This window comes from Phoenix dactylifera, chromosome 2 (assembly GCF_051530095.1).
Source record: "Phoenix dactylifera cultivar Ajwa chromosome 2, Ajwa_hap1_PhDact_Kaust_v1.1, whole genome shotgun sequence".
Taxonomy (NCBI): Eukaryota; Viridiplantae; Streptophyta; class Magnoliopsida; order Arecales; family Arecaceae; genus Phoenix; species Phoenix dactylifera.
Window position 1 is genome coordinate 2916668 of NC_143191.1, and position 18365 is coordinate 2935032.

General features: G+C 36.1%; 1 protein-coding gene and 1 non-coding gene across 2 annotated transcripts; both read left to right on the forward strand.

The window, feature by feature from the left end:
- Positions 1-4937: 4937 nt before the first annotated feature.
- Positions 4938-9833, forward strand: LOC113463159 (glycolipid transfer protein 3-like). The gene is made up of 6 exons (XM_026807201.4): positions 4938-5269; positions 6651-6706; positions 7661-7791; positions 7977-8112; positions 9309-9452; positions 9582-9833. Exons 1-6 carry the CDS (start codon positions 5122-5124, stop codon positions 9615-9617), a joined length of 651 nt encoding a protein of 216 aa, XP_026663002.1. The 5' UTR covers positions 4938-5121; the 3' UTR covers positions 9618-9833.
- A 2222-nt stretch (positions 9834-12055) lies between these two features.
- TRNAD-GUC (transfer RNA aspartic acid (anticodon GUC)) lies at positions 12056-12127 on the forward strand. The gene has a single exon. It is a non-coding gene; the product is annotated as a tRNA-Asp (tRNA).
- Positions 12128-18365: the final 6238 nt, after the last annotated feature.

Here is an 18365-nt window from a genome sequence, read left to right on the forward strand (position 1 = left end):
AGCAATGGCTAGGCATCCAAGATGAATACCATGTTAAATGTGAACACATTATATGCCGATGTGACCCAATGCCTCTGGCTTGCGTATTAGTATTTAGAAATCTTTATTCAAGAGAAACTGTGTGTTCTGATTGGCCAAATGTGCGCGTCACATTGTTTCCCTTGTACTCTAGCCCAACCAAAGGGCATGCCTTTCCCTCTCTGCCGATATCTTTACACACTATCCAGCATCTTAGTATAATAAAATAATTCTAAAATAAAAATCCGGAAATCTAATAGGACACAACCTGATGGTAGTTTCTTGTATTTTTTTTTTTTTTCTCATTTTGACCCAGCTGTTTCCGAATCTAATTTAGTTAGTAACTATGTATATCGAAGTTCGTCGTCTCAGTATTCGACTTTGTTCATTTTTTTGACGTATCAAATATCGGTATGCCACCTGTACCGAATACCGGTACCGAACTAATATGGTACGGTACACCTCATATCGTCTAGTTAGGCCGGTACAGCATACCATGATGTATATGAACCTTTGATTCAAGCTCTCTAGACTCTTTTGATATAGAGAAAATCAATTAAAACCCTACCTAGAAAGATTTCCTAAAGATCTGCCCAGGAGTAAGTACATAAAAGAGAGGAAAGCCTAGCAAAGAAAAACTATTTCATGGAATGAAATGATTACAGTTATATCTAGACACTGTTCCTTTTTTCTTATGTAGATGAAGAATGCAGAAAGATAAGATGAAATCTTATAGAAGAATCTATTTTTTTAAATTCTGTATGTTATCAATGATAGAAAGTCAATTACAATCAGTTGCAAACATATTTTATCTACCTTGATGCTTACTGATGCAAGTTGGTAATTGTTGATCATAGCAAAGCATATAAATATTTCTCCCAAAAAAAACAATAATTTGCCTCTAATATTAGTATAATTAGCTTATCGTCATCTCTGTCATCACCTGCTTCCAATTGTATAGTCGACAAGGCGTTCATTTCAGATCCTTGAGTAATTAACTTGTGGAACATTGGAGGATATCTTTAACTAATTACTTGAGTAATCTGAGAGTGACAAAAGTGTTGATAACTTCAACATGATGTCGATGACGCCTGAGTTTGTTGGTTTCCCCCAGTGCTTGAGCCGAGGAAAGGTTTTGAGTGCAACCAGAGGTGGTCTTACTCTAATCTTCTTTAATCTTTTCCTCTTCCTCTTCCCCCTAAATAGAATACAGGATATAAGTAACTATAAATATGAGATGGCTAGAAGTCTGGCTTTCTAAGTAACCAATTTATCTACTATCAAGTAAATTTGAGAGGGTTACAGCCCTTGGTTGAACTAACAAAACAAAACTATCATAACTGCTTTAATTATGTTCCTCAAAGAAACATTAGCCTTACTTTTATCTTGTATTATATAATACATGACAGTGTTGGTATTTAGGAATCTAATCACTGGACAGCTGTATTGTTTGGGTGATACCAGCATCGCCATGTTCCATTTTTGTTGTCTCCAAAGATTGGGCATGTTTTCTTTATTAAAAAAAAAAGGAAGAAGAAGGAACATGAACATGAACATGATGGTCCCGCAGAGACATGCTTCAAAAATTCCATGATATCATGAAGCCAGATTCGTGACATCAGGTTTTTGAGAAAATATAGCCATAATTAATCCAATGATAAGCAGAATGACCAATGGAGAATGAGCTTTTTTTTAAAAAAAAAAAAGAAAAAAAGATGAGATATTGGCATTCGATGTATATATAACTTAATACCAAAAAAAAGAATAGGAAATGAATAGGTTGTCCTTGTTATTCTGGTAATTAGTTATGTAATTTAATACCAGTGATTCTTTTCTTCTTATTTTTGTTCCCATTTTCAACTTGTTTTCCTTCTTCCAGTAACTGCAGCACCTGTAAGATGAGGCAGTATCCACCAAAGAAAGCCTGAGAGTTTAAAGTGTTTGGCTTAGTTACCAAATAGTTTGTATTGCATCAATATTTATAGAATTGTACAAGCACTGAATCTCAGAAAGAGCAGGAGCTTAATCAGGACTCTAAGATATATTACTAATAGAAAACAAACTATACATTCAAATATTCAAATATGTGAGACTTCTTCGAAGACAGTTGTGGAACTCCTCAAGACTCGGTCAGCTTCACCGGAATTGACTCTAACACCAACATGCATCTGAAAAAAATCATGCAAAGCTGAAATTGGAGGATGAAAAAAAATTTCACAGAATTACATCAAAAAAAGAAAAATTCATGGAGACTTTTTTGCATTTAAAATAATAATGTTATCAATGGTTTACGGTGAATTTTGGTCTTTGATCTCATTCAATTTCCTAATGGATCCAAAGTGAATGCGTCTATTATGGTGATTAAAACATATAATAGTTGTGTGTTAATGTTCGTATGAGGATCTAGTGGTTTGCTGATCTCAATCATTTTGAAGGTTGATTGGTTGCTGCCAAAAACTGTTATTAGTGCAGTTGGCATCTCACACCTAAGGGTTTGTCTTTTAGGAGGTCCAGGCTCAAATCTTTGGTGTTGCTTAAAAAAACCGATGGTTGATTTATGACTTCATAAGAAATGGTTTAAAGCCCCTGCTCAAAACAAAATGCAATAGCATTCTTTTTTGCAAATAAATTCAACATAGAGCCAAGATTTCAATTCATCTGCCCTTGGAGTGTGAGACCATTTTTTAACCTTTGTTTCACTTCAACTCTTTGGCACATAAGGACTTCCAAAGGCTTTATATAGGTCTATCTAGATGGTTGGACAACTCGAGCAACAAAAATGAAGCTTAAAATTAAAATATGTAACTGCTATTTTTGTAACATCAAAACTTTCTATATATTAATGATCTAGTTTAATTTGAAAGAAGATTTGATTTCTTTTTTTTATATGCATAGAGCATATATATAGTGCTATCACTCCAACCAAAAAATTTGGTAATTAACTCCAACAAGATCTGACCCCCGACCAAACCCAACCATTGAGTTGGATGTAGAATCAAAATCAAATCCATTGAAGCTTTAGGACTGAGTTTAGGTTTGAATTTTTTACTCAACCTGACCCAAACTTGCTTTCATCATCTAGTTTATTATATACGTACATATATATACATATATACAGACACTCGTATAAATACACATATAATATTAGTTTTATTTATATAATAAAAAAATAAAAGTTAATGATATGTCAACATGTGTTTGGGTACTTATATTTGTCTTAGTCCATTATTAGTATATAATTAACTAATATGCAATAAGATTTAATTTCTATAGTATGCATTAGATGTTTATATGAACAGCAAATCTCTGAACGTGATGACCTATTATGTTCCATGAATCAAGATAAGCCGTTCCTTTGGGCACTCGGATGGAGGATGAACAAGAAAAAAGAGTACGAGGACAGCCCTTTATCAAGTCAAGCACAAATCTCCACGTTCCGTATACATTTCATGTCGGCGGTTTCCACTTTCTAACGGCATAAGCCACCAAACCACTCTATGCTAAAAATAGACATCCCACGGTACTCCAAATAATATTCAAATAATAGAGATTATGGGACCTACCATGCACCAAAAAGTAGCATCTAACCACATGAAGTTGTTTTTTTCTTAAATCCGTATTAAGAAGCATAGAAGAAATTTCCTGAAGTTTTGGAGACCTACCTTCATTATTCCAAGGCGGACCATCCTTAATTAGTATCACTCATAGAAGAAGTTCCAAATCTATTCTTGCTTGCCGGTCCCAAGAGCAAGTAGCAAACATCAAAGAAAGTAATATGGGCAAATTTCTAATTTTACCGCATTTCTCCTAGTAACATCCAAAAAAATAAATTTAAAAGTCAAAAACTACTCTTATTAATAGAGTCGTCGGTTCCGTAATTTTTTTTAGAAAAAATGACATCATTTTTCTTTCTTATTTTTAGAACGTGCTTTTTATCGGTACATATTATATAGACAGATGATACATATTAAGCAAATTAATTAACTACTAAGTCGATACACATATATAGATAAATCGATATGTAGTTTTTAGAACATAATACTCATCAATACATAGTACATAGTTAGATGATACACACTTAGCTAATTAGACAAAGCTAGAAAATTATGTAATGTGTACAAGTACTGATGAACATCATGTTATGAAAATTATATATTGATTTACTTAAATATATGTATTAGCTTATTAGCCGATTAATTTACGTAGTTATATAGTATGTATTGATAAGAAGCATGTTAGAAAAATTGTGTATCGATTTACGTGGCGGTGGGAATTTGATCAATATTAGGTGTGTATCAGAGAGGCTTACAATATACATCAAAAGTCAATGCATATATATCACCCAGTCTTGTAATATATACTAGTGAATATGGTATTTTGGAAACTATGTATCAATTTGTTTAACAATATATATCGTATACTATATATTAGTAAACCCTATATTTTAGAAACTATATATCGATTTATATAAAAATATGTATTAACTTGCTATATGATTACTTCTTGTGTATCATTTGGCCATATAGCGTGCACCAATAAAAAATATATTATTTTTATAATCAAGAGATTGATGGTTTTGTTAGGAAGAAAAGTTTTTAAATTTTTTTGATGGATAAAAAATTGGTAAAATAGAAAACCGCCTTATATATTTTTTTTCCGGTGACCGGCCCAAATGATTTTTATTCCCATCCTGTGGGCTTCGAATTATATAATATTTGCTGGATAAACTTGGAAATGATGTCATGTGAACGGTTGCGCACCGTTTCCTGGGCGAATAAAAAACACAAACTCCAAACTCTCGAAGTCATAAGTAATAATTCAGGCATGTAAAGACAAAGTTTGGAGACCCATGGTATATAATTATATTGCTATCTTTATTTTAATCCATATAGACATCGGCAAGAGAGCGGCCTTGTGATGACGGCCATGGCGATGGGAGGAATGGGTCGGTATCCATTCTCGTTGACCTCACCGTCCCTTCCTTCCCTCCCTCCAATGGGGTGGGAGTATGGGAGAGTCATATATAGCCTCTTCTCGCCCAAAACACCGCCAGATATGAAGAGAAGGCCCACTGTCCTTTAACGAAGGAAGAAGGAGTGAGGCATGAAGAAAGGAGAGGGAGAAGAGATGGAGAAGAAGTGGTCCGACATAAGGTTGGCAACTGAGGAGCTCTCTTTGGTGAAGCCTGAGGAGAAGAACATCTCCACCTTGGCCTTCTTAGGTGTCTCCAACCTACTACTTCAAGTCCTTGGTTTGCTCTCTTTTCCGAAAACCTCTCTCTCTCTCTCTCTCTCTCTCTCATGGGTCTTCCCTTTTGTAATCATTTAGAGTCCTGTAAAAGCTCAACTGCTCTAGTCTAACCATCAAGGATGAAGACCCTCTCCATATCCAGTTTCAAGTTTCTACTGATCATCATGCCATGTGGAACTCGCTATCCCTCTATATCAAGAGACACACACCCACATGTGGATATCTATCTCCTCTCTTTTTTTGATGTAGGGATATCTATCTACTTTCTCTCATAAACATTCACAAAAGGACTCCTTCAAATTGTTGGAAAAAGAAAGCATTCATAAATAAGACAACAAACATACATGTGCTGAGGACTCAGGAGAGATCTAGTGGGCATGAGATTTTTTACAGCTTTACTTTATAGATTGTAAAGTAAGCTTTCGACCATGGGCTCCATGTCTATGACAAGCAATATTGGGATCACCTTGGACTACTACCTTGAACTATAACAGTGGGGCCAAGACTGTGCTTTGGTCCCTCGGCAACAAGGGCTAGTTTTGTTAGTTTGTGAAAGAACTTTTAAAGGAGGTTATAATTTGTACGATTCAATGTGCTTGGGAGTTTTTTTACAACTTTCTTGATTTTAAACAGTTTAATTGAAGTTATGGTCTAATGGACAAGGGTTATTGGATGTTTACATTAACAAAGTTCAAAGAAAGATAAAGCACAATGAGAATTTCTGCATAGTTAAATGGGGCTTCCAACAATGACCAGTTTCTCCTTGTGTTCATTTTAAATGCCTCAACTCCAGAAATCCAACTCCACAAACATGGAACTCTAAGCATTTATAACCAGAATATTCATTTCAGAAGCATCTAAAGATCGATCAGTCTAGTGATGGGGTCTTTTCATACTTGTACCATTTCCCCGAGAGTTAAATCTTATTTTAATTTCATGATCCTTTAAAATCACTTTTCAGAACTCTTTCAAATAATCTGTTCACATCTGCCACATGAATTGCCATACTCAAAACATTCTTATTTATTTGTTTATTTCATCAAACTTTTTCTGTAACAAAAGTAGATGGCGGTTTGGGACAATGTGGAAGACGTATCTGCTGCACATATTGTTCCATGTGGTCCATCAGGACCTAAGCTTGGATCAGGATCCATCTATATGGCTGAAATAAGACATGAAGGTCAGGGTCAGTTTACCAGTGTAAGTAGATTATAGTCATCAATGGCAAATAGTACACCCATTTGCACCTTCAGTGTCATTGACCTGCTCCATTGCCTTGTTAATGAGCATGGATTTGGGCATTATCAGAAGTTGGCAAACTAAGCATAGCTCTGTCAGCATATAACTATTTCTTTCTCATATATTGGTTTTGGTTGGTGCAGATAAGATTGGACCTACAATGTCAGTCTTGAGGCAGGACATACAGCGGAATATCCAGGTAATGTATCGCTATTATTGTGTTATTATCAGATAATATTTCCTTCCTAGAAACCTCGATACATCGATATGTTTTATAGTTAAGAGAGATTAATTTCTCTTTTGATCTCTCCTTATTTCTTCTTTGTCCATACAATTTCTTTCTTTTGAAAACATTTCACCTTTTTTGTAAAGCTTGAAATGGGATCAACCTCATGGCTTTTGCATTTAGTATGTTGCAAACATTTCTGTAGTAAGATCCCTGAAATTATGTTTGAAACTTATGACAAATATTTTAGTTTTAAGAAACAATCTCTGACCAGATTTTTCTGATGTGTGCCTGGACATAATATTAGCCTTCAATGGCAACAAAAAATAATAGGTAGTTATCTTGTGTAACATGAACTCATGCCTTGGTAACTTAATCTAACTTGAGATTTTGAATGAGCCTGTATAGAGTTCTTTGATAGAAAGCTTATTAGATGTACAAGGTTAGTAGCATCATTCTGTTTCACCTGCCTCTTGTGCCATTTGTATTCAAACACACCTAGATGCTTGATAGGCTGATATATCTCTCTGCAAGCTGGCTGCTGCTAGAAATGGAACATGCATCTGTGCTGTGACAAACACAGTTCTTGTGGATCAAGTAGTTGGAAGCAGCACGATGCTGCATCGCTATTCACAAGTAGGCAATCCATTTTTAGTTGTTCCCATTCTCTGTTAATCCATTATAAAGGTGCCATCGGTTAGAAGTTGTAAACATTATATGGTTTCACATAGAAACTATGCTTGATCCCATATCCTGCACTACATCATCGTGCTTGATGTGTGTGATCTTGGATCTCTTTTATTCTCACTGCATGAGTGCCTTGTTTTTTGATACAATTGGAACTAGGCTCTTGAAGTGCATACTGTCATTTTACTGCTACATTTGTAACTGAACGAGGCTAACATACGAGTTTTTCTCTGATTGTAGAGAGTGGAAGAGCTATATTTATCAGACCCAACAGTTTATTCAAGCTTGGTAGGGATATTGAAGAAGGAGGAGGTGGAAGGGAGTACAAGAAAGGCTGAAAGCAGTTCCAAAGCTGTCGTATGGCTTACCAGGTCCATAAAACATTCGAATTCACAAAAAGAACTCAAAATTAATTTCTAATGATAATTTAGGTTTTCACAGCATGCTGGCCTTAACCGAGTTAAATGGGAGCTTGGGCACTTGGCTCCGTCAAACTATTATGATTTTATTCCTATGTCCCCTTGTTCTTATTTGTAAGACTACTTGGTGGCATCAGGTCCATTGATTTCGGAGTAACTTTGTTGGGAAAATTGGAGAAGGATCCTAACTCGAGTTTTGAACAAGTAGTAGAAGAAGCATACAAGAACACATTAAAGCCATGGCATGGTTGGATATCATCTGCAGCTTACAGAGTATTCTATCTCACTCAATTGTTGCTGCTTTCTTAATATGAATGGTTGGTTAAGAACAAAAAGTAAGTATTATACAAGATATTCTCATAAAGGACAGCACTGTACAACACATAATTTGCGTCCATCACTTGTTGATTCCATGTACATTCATCTACACTACTAGATTAGCTCTAGGGATATGAGGAAAACAAATGGCATACTTCAGCATCATTGTGTCATCAAACTTTGACAAAGAGACTTCTTACCTAATTTGGTGGTGCTCCATCCAACTATGTCAAGTGTTTCAAGGTCTTCATTTCTGCAATTACTGTTTCCTAGTCTCTCTTATTTTTAATGAAAACATTTTTATCCCATGATTTGCATATTTATAAACATAAATCCAAATTGAGCTTGCACATGTAGTTGTTCAGTGTCTCTATGTTGTCAAATTTCAGTTGTCATTGGTGCATTGCATGATTATGGGTCGAGACCTCATAAATGCTTAATTTGACAATTCCAGTTGGTTAAGAACTTTAAGATTCATGTTTGAGATTGTTTGCTGCTTAACTGTTTCCAGCAGCTCTTCGAATTTGGCATCTTTTGACATTTTGTTTGTTTGCTCCTAACAGCCTAACCTCTCTCCATTCAATGTCATCAGTTGCATCAAAATACAAAAAAAAAAAAAAGAAAAAAAAATCTGTTTATAATCTATGCTGAACAATAAGAAACTATTGTTTGGTCTGAAACTGGCAGTAGCTTAGTCATGGAAACGGTTTGGCTATGTGATCAAATCATTTGATATCACTCAAAGAGAAGACTGGACTAACTAATTCGAGTTCAAAGATTTGTAGCAGAAAACTCGTCTCAGATGCTGCACCTGACCTTAAAATCTCTTAAGGAAACTTGCTAGCATGCTCACTTCCTAAGTTCTATTCATCCGAAATCACTCTTTCATCAACTCGAACTTCATGTTATTAGGGTTTAAGGTCTTATTTTCCCCTTGAATTGCATTTAGAAAATTGTTTTTAGCATTCATAACATGTCCAATGTGGACACACAGTCTGGACTCTGTTGAGGAAAACATATGATGAATGAAAGACTACGATCAAATGTTGAATTTTCAGAAGACATTGGATACTGTAATTGGTCTTCAGGATGTAGTGTCCAGTAGTTATTTCTTGATGATGATCTCCTCAACCAAAGTTGCAAATGAACAGGTAGCCTTGAAGCTCGTTCCAGAGAGGGAATTCTTCATCAGCTTGCTGATGGGCGAAGGGCAAGACTATGATGCTCTGAAAGAAGATATCATGAACTTGGTAAAAATGCTTCAGCCTCTTCTAGATGAAATATATACCCTTCTGGTGAGTATGGGATCTTTTCTGTTTCTTCTTCTTTCTTTTTTTTTCTTCTCTTTTTTGGTTTCTTTTCATTATGATAACACTTTACACTTCAATTTGTGTTTCTTCTTTGTATTTCTGCAACTGTTACAGAGGACTTATCGGGTGGACAGATTGAAGTCTACATGAAAGTGTTTCCCTCAAAAAAGAAGTCTGCCTAAGGGTTGAATCATACAATCTTGTATGCATGTATGTAGTCTAACTTCATCTAGTAAACAATAGTAACCCAATTGTCCTTAGACCTTCCATAATTATGTAAATTAAATGCTTTCTATTTTTACTTGTAATATACTCTTGAACAAGTTTTGAGATGTTAAATATATAGTGGAAGAGGCTGTATATCAATTAATTGTTCCTAACAAGATATAACTTTGTTACATCTAGCAGCGCATATTTATATTATCAAATTCTATTACAAATGTATATGAAATCCTCCCAATATTTTCTCCTTTCTGGATATCAATCTCCTGTAACATTATTTTGCTTGTCATTGACTTTTCTCAAGGATCACAATTTTTTTCCTCGGGCTTTCAAAGTTATTAACTTTGATCGATCAAGCTCAATCAACGATTGGAAGTAGTATACCTTCATATCAAAACAGAAGTACCTGCGACGATTTTAATCAACGATTTTTCACTGTCCGAGTGCTAGTATAAGTAGTGCCGGAGGGATGGGAGATCAATGAAGCTAAGAAAATTCAGTGGTAGAAGGATTTTTGCTTTACACACACACACGCACACACACACATTTATATATACCTTGATGGTGACCTAACATGTATCTAGACTGGGTTTTTGCTGGATTACTAGGAGCAAATCAAAACCTCAAAGGAGTAGCCTACTCCGATTTGGTGTACAAAATCCAGTTTGTTATTCATTTTAGATGAGGGTGGGAGAAACCCAAGTCATTGAGACCAACCTACAATTACTTTACCAACTGAACTTGTTGGGACAAATTTTCCCATATTGGGATTACCTTTAGTATGCCTTTCCAAATTTATATTATATAGATTATGCTCATGATCAATTTGGAAAACATATAGTTCTTCTACTAGACGAGATCGGCATTCAAAATTCTTGTGGTAAATCTCTCTCCTAAATGTCTCACGATTTGCTTCTCTTACGTAACCTTTGTATCTTGTATATCAGTTTGTCTCTCATGCGCTAGGATAAAACCTTATTGTTCAGGACTCTAATTGGATGACTATTCAAATGAGAAAGCTACTCTAAAATCCTGCATACTTGCTAATATTTCTCTATCTATCTCTCTAAACACCATTTAATACCAAGGTATAACCTATTAGAAACCCTCAACCTCTCTTTCCCAATTCGTTTTATTAGATGTTTTCCTACTTTTTCCTTAGTTGACTCGTAACTAGCCATGCTATGGACACTAAAAAAATGTATGGCCATGCTGGTGCACACTACCAATTGATCAGGTGTGCGGAATGAATGGAACCCACACTAATACATTTCGATGATTCGTAGCGTACACCAATATGGCTATGCATGAAGTGCATTTAGTAATTTCTCATTTTGTTATTCATTAAGCAATCAAATTGAATGATTTTTCATAAACAGACAACTCTATATCTTTTGAAAAAAAATAAAAACATTTATGCTACATCATAAATCCTTCAAAAAACTATACATGCCAATAAGAACTTAGATGTATCTATTTTTCGATTTATCCAAAGTAACATTAAAACTTCAGAATAATTTATGCATTAGCTTTCGTATCTATGTTATAAAACTATATTTTTCTCTCCCGAAAATTTCTTGACATGGGTGTAAAAAACCTAGCCTTTTTGGGAATTAACACATGCAATATTAACGTTAGGTCTCCAAGTAACAACTTAACTCCTCGTGTGTCGCATTGAGAATTGGGTTTACACTTTTTCAATGAAGGTGTGGGATTAACTTAGCATTATCTTTATAAAGGAATTCTTAACTTATGAATAGAAATTGTTAATTTGGAAACTATTTTTCAATACAATTTCATATTTTTTGGTTCAATAATTAACCATGGACTGGACTCAATTATTATTGAATTTGAGGGTGCAACTAGTTGGATCAATATGAATGGTGGATACTCTTTGAAAACAAAACAAAAAAAAAAACTTGCATATGGGATCAATATGCGTGATGGAATACTCTTTGAAAAAAAAAACTTACATTTTTAAACATAACTCTTACAATATTTGTTTTGAAAAAAAGTTTGCAATTCTTAAAATGCTTGCAATCAAAATTTAATTATTCCAAAAGTCTTTTGGTTTTGCACCAAGGAACTCCAAAATGGATGGTACCAATAGAGTTGTGGAGATATGTAGGTTGGCATATGAAGAATTTTGTTTGTTACTTATGATTACTTTTGGTTTGGACATCTTAATATACACATAAAGTCCAAAACCAATTATTTCCAACAGAATCTCTCAAATAAAGTAAAAAATAAAAGTTCTCTTTGAAGTAGCATAGGTTACACCAACGTCCAAAACATTTGACTTGTAGTATTTCCAAGCAAGATATGTTAATGTTCATTTTAACTTTCTTGGCTATCATCTCAACAAAGTCGTTGTAGTATAGTGGTGAGTATTCCCGCCTGTCACGCGGCTGACCCGGGTTCGATCCCCGGCAACGGCGATATTTTTGACAATTTCGGTTTTTACTCAATAAAGTCGCTGAAGCCGTTTTGCACCTTCCACTCTTGAAAAAGGCCAATACAAAAAATAGAATGGAATTGCATCAAACCAGCTCATTTTTTTTTTAGGTATCAGAGTTGGGCTTCTAAGTATTTGTCAGATATAGGATGGACCGATGAGTTGACTTATAGTTTTGGTAATGAATTTAGTATCTGTCATTCATGTAGTTTTTCATGTAGTTTTTGAACAAGGTCAAGGTGTTGACAAGCTTGTTAACTTGGTTTATGAACAATGAGCAAGGTGTTGACAAGCTTGTTAACTTGGCGAGGATGACATACCACTGATGTGGTGCAATAATTTCTCTAAGGTGGCATACCACTGATGCGGTCATCTCTATTTCACTTTAAGCATCGAGCCCGTAATGTTGTTCCAAAGTGTTTGCACAGCTAAAATGTTCTTCTTATCATTGTCTTGCCGACCAAAAAAAGCCATGGCATGAAAAGATCAACAAATCTTGGCACAGTTTTGTTGGGTTATCCCTCCTATGTTGGAGGAGACTTAGTCCAACAAATGTGGGCTAAATTAATTAGTTTTTAGCCTATTTGGTTGGACTATTTTTAGCCCAAAACGTGAGGCCCATTAGGGCAACCTTTTATGTTGAGAATGCAGGGTATGTGAGCAGTCTTCCACGAATTAAAAAAATAGAGGGAGGCAGGGGAGAAGATGCAGAATTGATATTCAGTGCGCAGTCTTGATCAAACGACGATCGGAAGGCGATCCGTGGTCCGATCGAGCTGAAATTTGGACAGCAGGTTCACAACACATGGTTCTTCAATCTGTACGATGTGATCGCCATTTGCAGTCTTCTATCACAGTCGGATTTTTCAGAAACATGGCTGCTGTTTATGTGAGATCTTCTCAATCTTTCTCTCTTATTATTGATGTTTGCCAAGAATATTGTTCTTGAGATTATGTGGTGATATATGCCTCTAGTTTTGGCTAGAGAGAATAGATTGTATACCCATTATTTGTTGATAGTAGAAGATTTTGGGTGGACTACGGTCCCGTGGTTTTTAATCTCCACATTGGGGAGGTTTTCCACGTAAAAATTTGGTGTTCCTTTTGTGTTTTCTTTTTTTCAGATCAGCTAAGTATTTGTGAATGCCTTGATATATATATATATATATATATATATATATATATATATATAAAGTAGATTGGCTCTAGTTGTTTGTTTTCTAACAGGTTTACATAAGGTGGGAGAGTTGTTGATTCCGTTGTACTTTAATTATCTTGTTTGTTGTTGCCTCCCAATCCCAACAAGTGGTATCAGAGCGAGGTTGTTGAATTGTTTTATCTTGTGTGAACAGTGGAAACAAATACTGCTAGAATGATTAATCTGAATGGTACTAATTATCATACATGGAAAGAAAAGATGGAAGATCTTCTCTATGTGAAAGGTTATCATCAACCGGTATTTTCTACTATGAAACCTGATGATAAAACTGAAGAGAAGTGGAAATTGCTCCATCGACAAGTGTGTGGATATATCAGGCAATGGGTAGATGACAATGTTTTGAATCATATTAGTGGAGAGACACATGCACGCAGTTTATGGACCAAGCTTGAACAGTTGTATGCTCGGAAAACTGAAAATAATAAATTATTCCTCATAAAGCAGATGATGTCCTTGAGGTATCAGGATGGAACTCCTATGACAGATCATTTGAATACATTTCAAGGGATCATTAATCAATTGGCCACAATGGGTATCAATTTTGATGATGAGGTACAGGGATTATGGCTTCTAGGCACTCTGCCGAACTCGTGGGAGACAGTGAGAACAACATTATCCAACTCAGCCCCGAATGGTGTTATCTCAATGGATTTAGCTAAGAGCAGTATTCTGAATGAAGAGATGAGACGAAAATCACAGGGTTCTCTTCACAGTCAGATGTCTTAGTTACTGAGACGAGGGGGAGGAGTAAAAGCAGAGATTCGAAGTACAGAGGCAAGACCAGAAGTAAGTCTAATAAATTCGCTAATGTTGAGTGTTATCATTGTGGTGGAAATGGGCATATCAAGAAGTATTGTCGAAAGCTGAAGAGGAAAAACAAGCAAAACAAAGATACATATAAGAAGAAAGATGATAATGATAAAGATCAGGTTTCCATTATTGAAAACTTTCTTATTGCTTGTGACGTTGATGTTGTTAATCTTGCATGTCATGAGATGAGCTGGGTCGTTGACAGTGGTGCTTCTATTCATGCTACATCGCGGAGGGATCTCTTTTCAACCTATATAGCTGGTGATTTTGGGGTTGTAAAAATGGGAGATAGTGGCATAGCCAAAGTTGTCGGTGTAGGCGATGTTTGTTTAGAAACCAACAATGGCACAAAGTTGGTTTTTAAAAATGTGAAACATATTTCCGACATCCGTTACAACCTACTTTCTGTGGGTAGACTTGATGATGAAGGATTCTGCAATACTTTCTCTGATGGTAGATGAAAGCTCACTAAAGGAGCTTTGGTTGTGGCTACAGGTAAAAAGCACTCAACTTTATACTTGTTACAGACAGGGCTCTCCAGAACCACTATCAATGCAGTGAAGAATGAAGATACAGTTGAGTTATGGCACAAGAGACTGTGTCACATGAGTGAGAAAGGCTTATCGATGTTGGCCAAGAAAGGACTACTACATGGAGTGAAGAGTACTCATCTGAGAAATTGTGCTCACTGTTTAGCAGGTAAGCAGAACAAAGTTTCCTTCAAAGCATCCCCTCCTTCCAGAAAACCAAATGCACTTGATTTGGTGCATTCAGATGTTTGTGGTCCAATGAAGACAATAACACTTGGTGGTGCTCGTTATTTTGTGATATTCATTGATGATCATTCAAGAAAGATATGGGTTTACACCTTGAAGACAAAGGATCATGTATTGGATGTTTTCAAACAATTTCAGGCTTCAATTGAGAGAGAAACAGGGAGAAAGCTGAAATGTATCCGAACAGATAATGGAGGAGAATACTCAGGTCCATTTGATGATTATTGTCGAGAACAGGGTATTCGACATCAGAAAACACCTCCGAAGACACCTTAGTTGAATGGTTTGGCAGAAAGAATGAGTAGGATATTGGTAGAGAGAGTCAGATGTTTGCTTTCACAAGCAGGGTTGCCAAGATCCTTTTGGGGTGAGGCTTTGAGTACAGTTGTACATGTATTGAATCTCACACCTTGTGTTCCCTTGCAGTTTGATGTGCCAAACATTGTCTGGACAGGTAAAGATGTTTCTTATGATCATCTTCATGTCTTTGGATGCAAGGCATTTGTGCATATTCCTAAAGATTAAAGGTCCAAACTTGATGCCAAAACTAGACAATGCATATTTTTAGGATATGGTCAGGATAATTTTAGGTACAAATTTTATGATCCAGTCAGCAAAAAGCTTATTAGAAGCCATGATGTTGTGTTCATGGAAGATCAAACCATACAGGACATTGAGAAAGCAGATAAGACAGAGCCACAGTATAGTGATGACATGATAGATTTGGATCCAGTTCCTATAGCACCAACACCAGTGCCAGAAAATGCTGATGTGTTGCAGAATGACCAGCCAGATGCAGTTGATGTGAATGAAAATGCTCCCATACAGGCTGAAGCAAATAATGATGCTGATAATCAATTGCAAGAACCAGATATTCTAGCTCAACTTAGGAGATTGAACAGAAACAAACAACCTTCCACATGGTATTCAGCCAATGAATATGTTCTACTTACTGACGGGGGAGATCCCGAAAATTATGAAGAAGCGATGGAAGATGAACACAAGAAAGAATGGATTGAGGCCATGAAGGATGAAATGAAGTCACTATATGAGAATCACATCTTTGAGTTAGTAAAGTTGCCTAAAGGCAAAAGAGCTTTGAAGAATAGGTGGGTGTACAGAGTGAAGCAAGAAGAACACTCATCATGTCCACGGTATAAAGCTAGATTGGTTGTCAAGGGATTCAACCAAAGAAAAAGTGTTGATTTTAATGAAATATTTGCTCCAGTTGTGAAGATGTCATCTATTCGAGTTGTTCTCGGTTTAGCAGCTAGTCTTGATCTAGAGATTGAGCAGATGGATGTCAAGACTGCTTTCCCTCACGGTGACTTAGAGGAAGAAATTTACATGGAGCAACCAGAAGGTTTCGAGGTAAAGGAAAAAGAGGATTATGTATGCAGATTAAAGAAAAGTCTTTATGGCTTGAAGCAGGCACCGAGACAATGGTACAAGAAATTTGAGTCAGTTATGGGGGAGCATGGTTACAAGAAGACAATTTCTGATCATTGTGTTTTTGTGCAGAAATTTAATGACGATGATTTTATCATTTTGTTGCTTTATGTTGATGATATGTTGATTGTTGGCAAGAATGCTTCTCGAATTGATAGGTTGAAGAAGCAATTAAATAAGTCTTTTGCTATGAAAGACTTAGGGTCAGCAAAACAAATCCTTGGCATAAGGATTAATCGAGACAGAGATGCTAAGAAGTTGTACATGTCACAAGAAAGTGCTTCAGAAGTTTAATATGGACAAAGCTAAAGTGGTTAGTACTCCTCTTGCTACTCACTTTAAATTGAGCACTAAACAGTGTCCTTCTACGGATGAAGAAAAGAAAGACATGCAGAAAGTTCCATATTCTTCAGCGGTAGGAAGTTTGATGTATGCAATGGTGTGTACAAGACCAGACATGGCTCATGCAGTTGGCACAGTTAGTCGTTTTCTTTCAAATCCAGGAAGAGAGCATTGGAATGCAGTGAAGTGGATTATGAGATATCTTCGAGGTACGTCCAGTTTGAAACTTAGCTTTGGATGTGAGAAACCTATGCTAGTTGGTTACACGGATGCAGATATGGCCGGAGATGTTGATACTCGCAGATCTACTTCAGGTTATCTAATTACTTTTGCAGGAGGAGCCGTGGCATGGCAATCAAAGTTACAGAAGTGTGTTGCACTTTCTACCACCGAAGCAGAGTTCATTGTAGCAACAGAATCATGTAAAGAGTTGCTATGGTTGAGAAAATATATTGAGGAGCTTGGTTTCAAGCAAGAGCACTATGTGTTATATTGTGATAATCAAAGTGCCATCCATCTTGGTAAAAACTCTACCTTTCATTCAAGATCGAAGCATGTTGATGTGAGATACCATTGGATTCGAGATGTTCTGAGTTCTAAGTTGTTGGAACTTGAAAAAATTCATACAGATGACAATGGTTCTGATATGTTGACGAAGTCTTTGCCAAGAGAAAAGCTTGAGGTATGTCGATTGATCGCCGGGATGGTGAATCCCTCCACATAGTCGGGAGGGGGAGATTTGTTGGGTTATCCCTTCTATGTTGGAGGAGACTTAGCCCAACAAATGTGGGCTAAATTAATTAGTTTTTAGCCTATTTGGTTGGACTATTTTTAGCCCAAAACATGAGGCCTATTAGGGCAACCTTTTATGTTGAGAATGCAGGGTATATGAGCAGTCTTCCACGAATTAAAAAAATAGAGGGAGGCAGGGGAGAAGATGCAGAATTGATCGATATTCAACGCGCAGTCTTGATCAAACGACGATCGGGAGGTGATCCGTCGTCCGATCGAGCTGAAATTTGGATAGCAGGTTCGGAACACGTGGTTCTTCAATCTGTACGGTGTGATCGCCATTTGTAGTCTTCTAACACAGTCAGATTTTTCAGAAACGTGGCTGCTATTTATGTGAGATCTTCTCAATCTTTCTCTCTTATTATTGATGTTTGCCAAGAATATTGTTCTTGAGATTATGTGGTGATATATGCCTCTAGTTTTGGCTAGAGAGAACAGATTGTATACCCATTATTTGTTGATAGTGGAAGATTTTGGGTGGACTACGGTCCCGTGGTTTTTACGCTCCACATTGGGGAGGTTTTCCACATAAAAATTTGGTGTTCCTTTTTTGTTTTCTTTTTTTCAGATCAGCTAAGTATTTGTGAATGCCTTGAGATATATATATATATATATATATATATATATATATATATATATATATATATATATATATATATATATATTAGGTAGATTGGCTCTAGTTGTTTGTTTTCTAACAGGTTTACACAAGGTGGAAGAGTTGTTGATTCCGTTGTGCTTTAATTATCTTGTTTGTTGTTACCTCCCAATCCCAACAAGTTTAGTTGTACCAATGTAAATGTCGTAGGCCGAATTTTTTTTTTTCCTCCATG

Bases quoted from the DNA above. Each gene is read 5' to 3' on its own strand.
- LOC113463159 (XM_026807201.4), top strand. From the start codon at position 5,122: ATGAAGAAAGGAGAGGGAGAAGAGATGGAGAAGAAGTGGTCCGACATA. The intron at 5,270-6,650 runs GTTTGCTCTCTT...TGGTTGGTGCAG, and splicing joins CCTACTACTTCAAGTCCTTG to ATAAGATTGGACCTACAATG. The intron at 6,707-7,660 runs GTAATGTATCGC...CTCTGATTGTAG, and splicing joins ACATACAGCGGAATATCCAG to AGAGTGGAAGAGCTATATTT.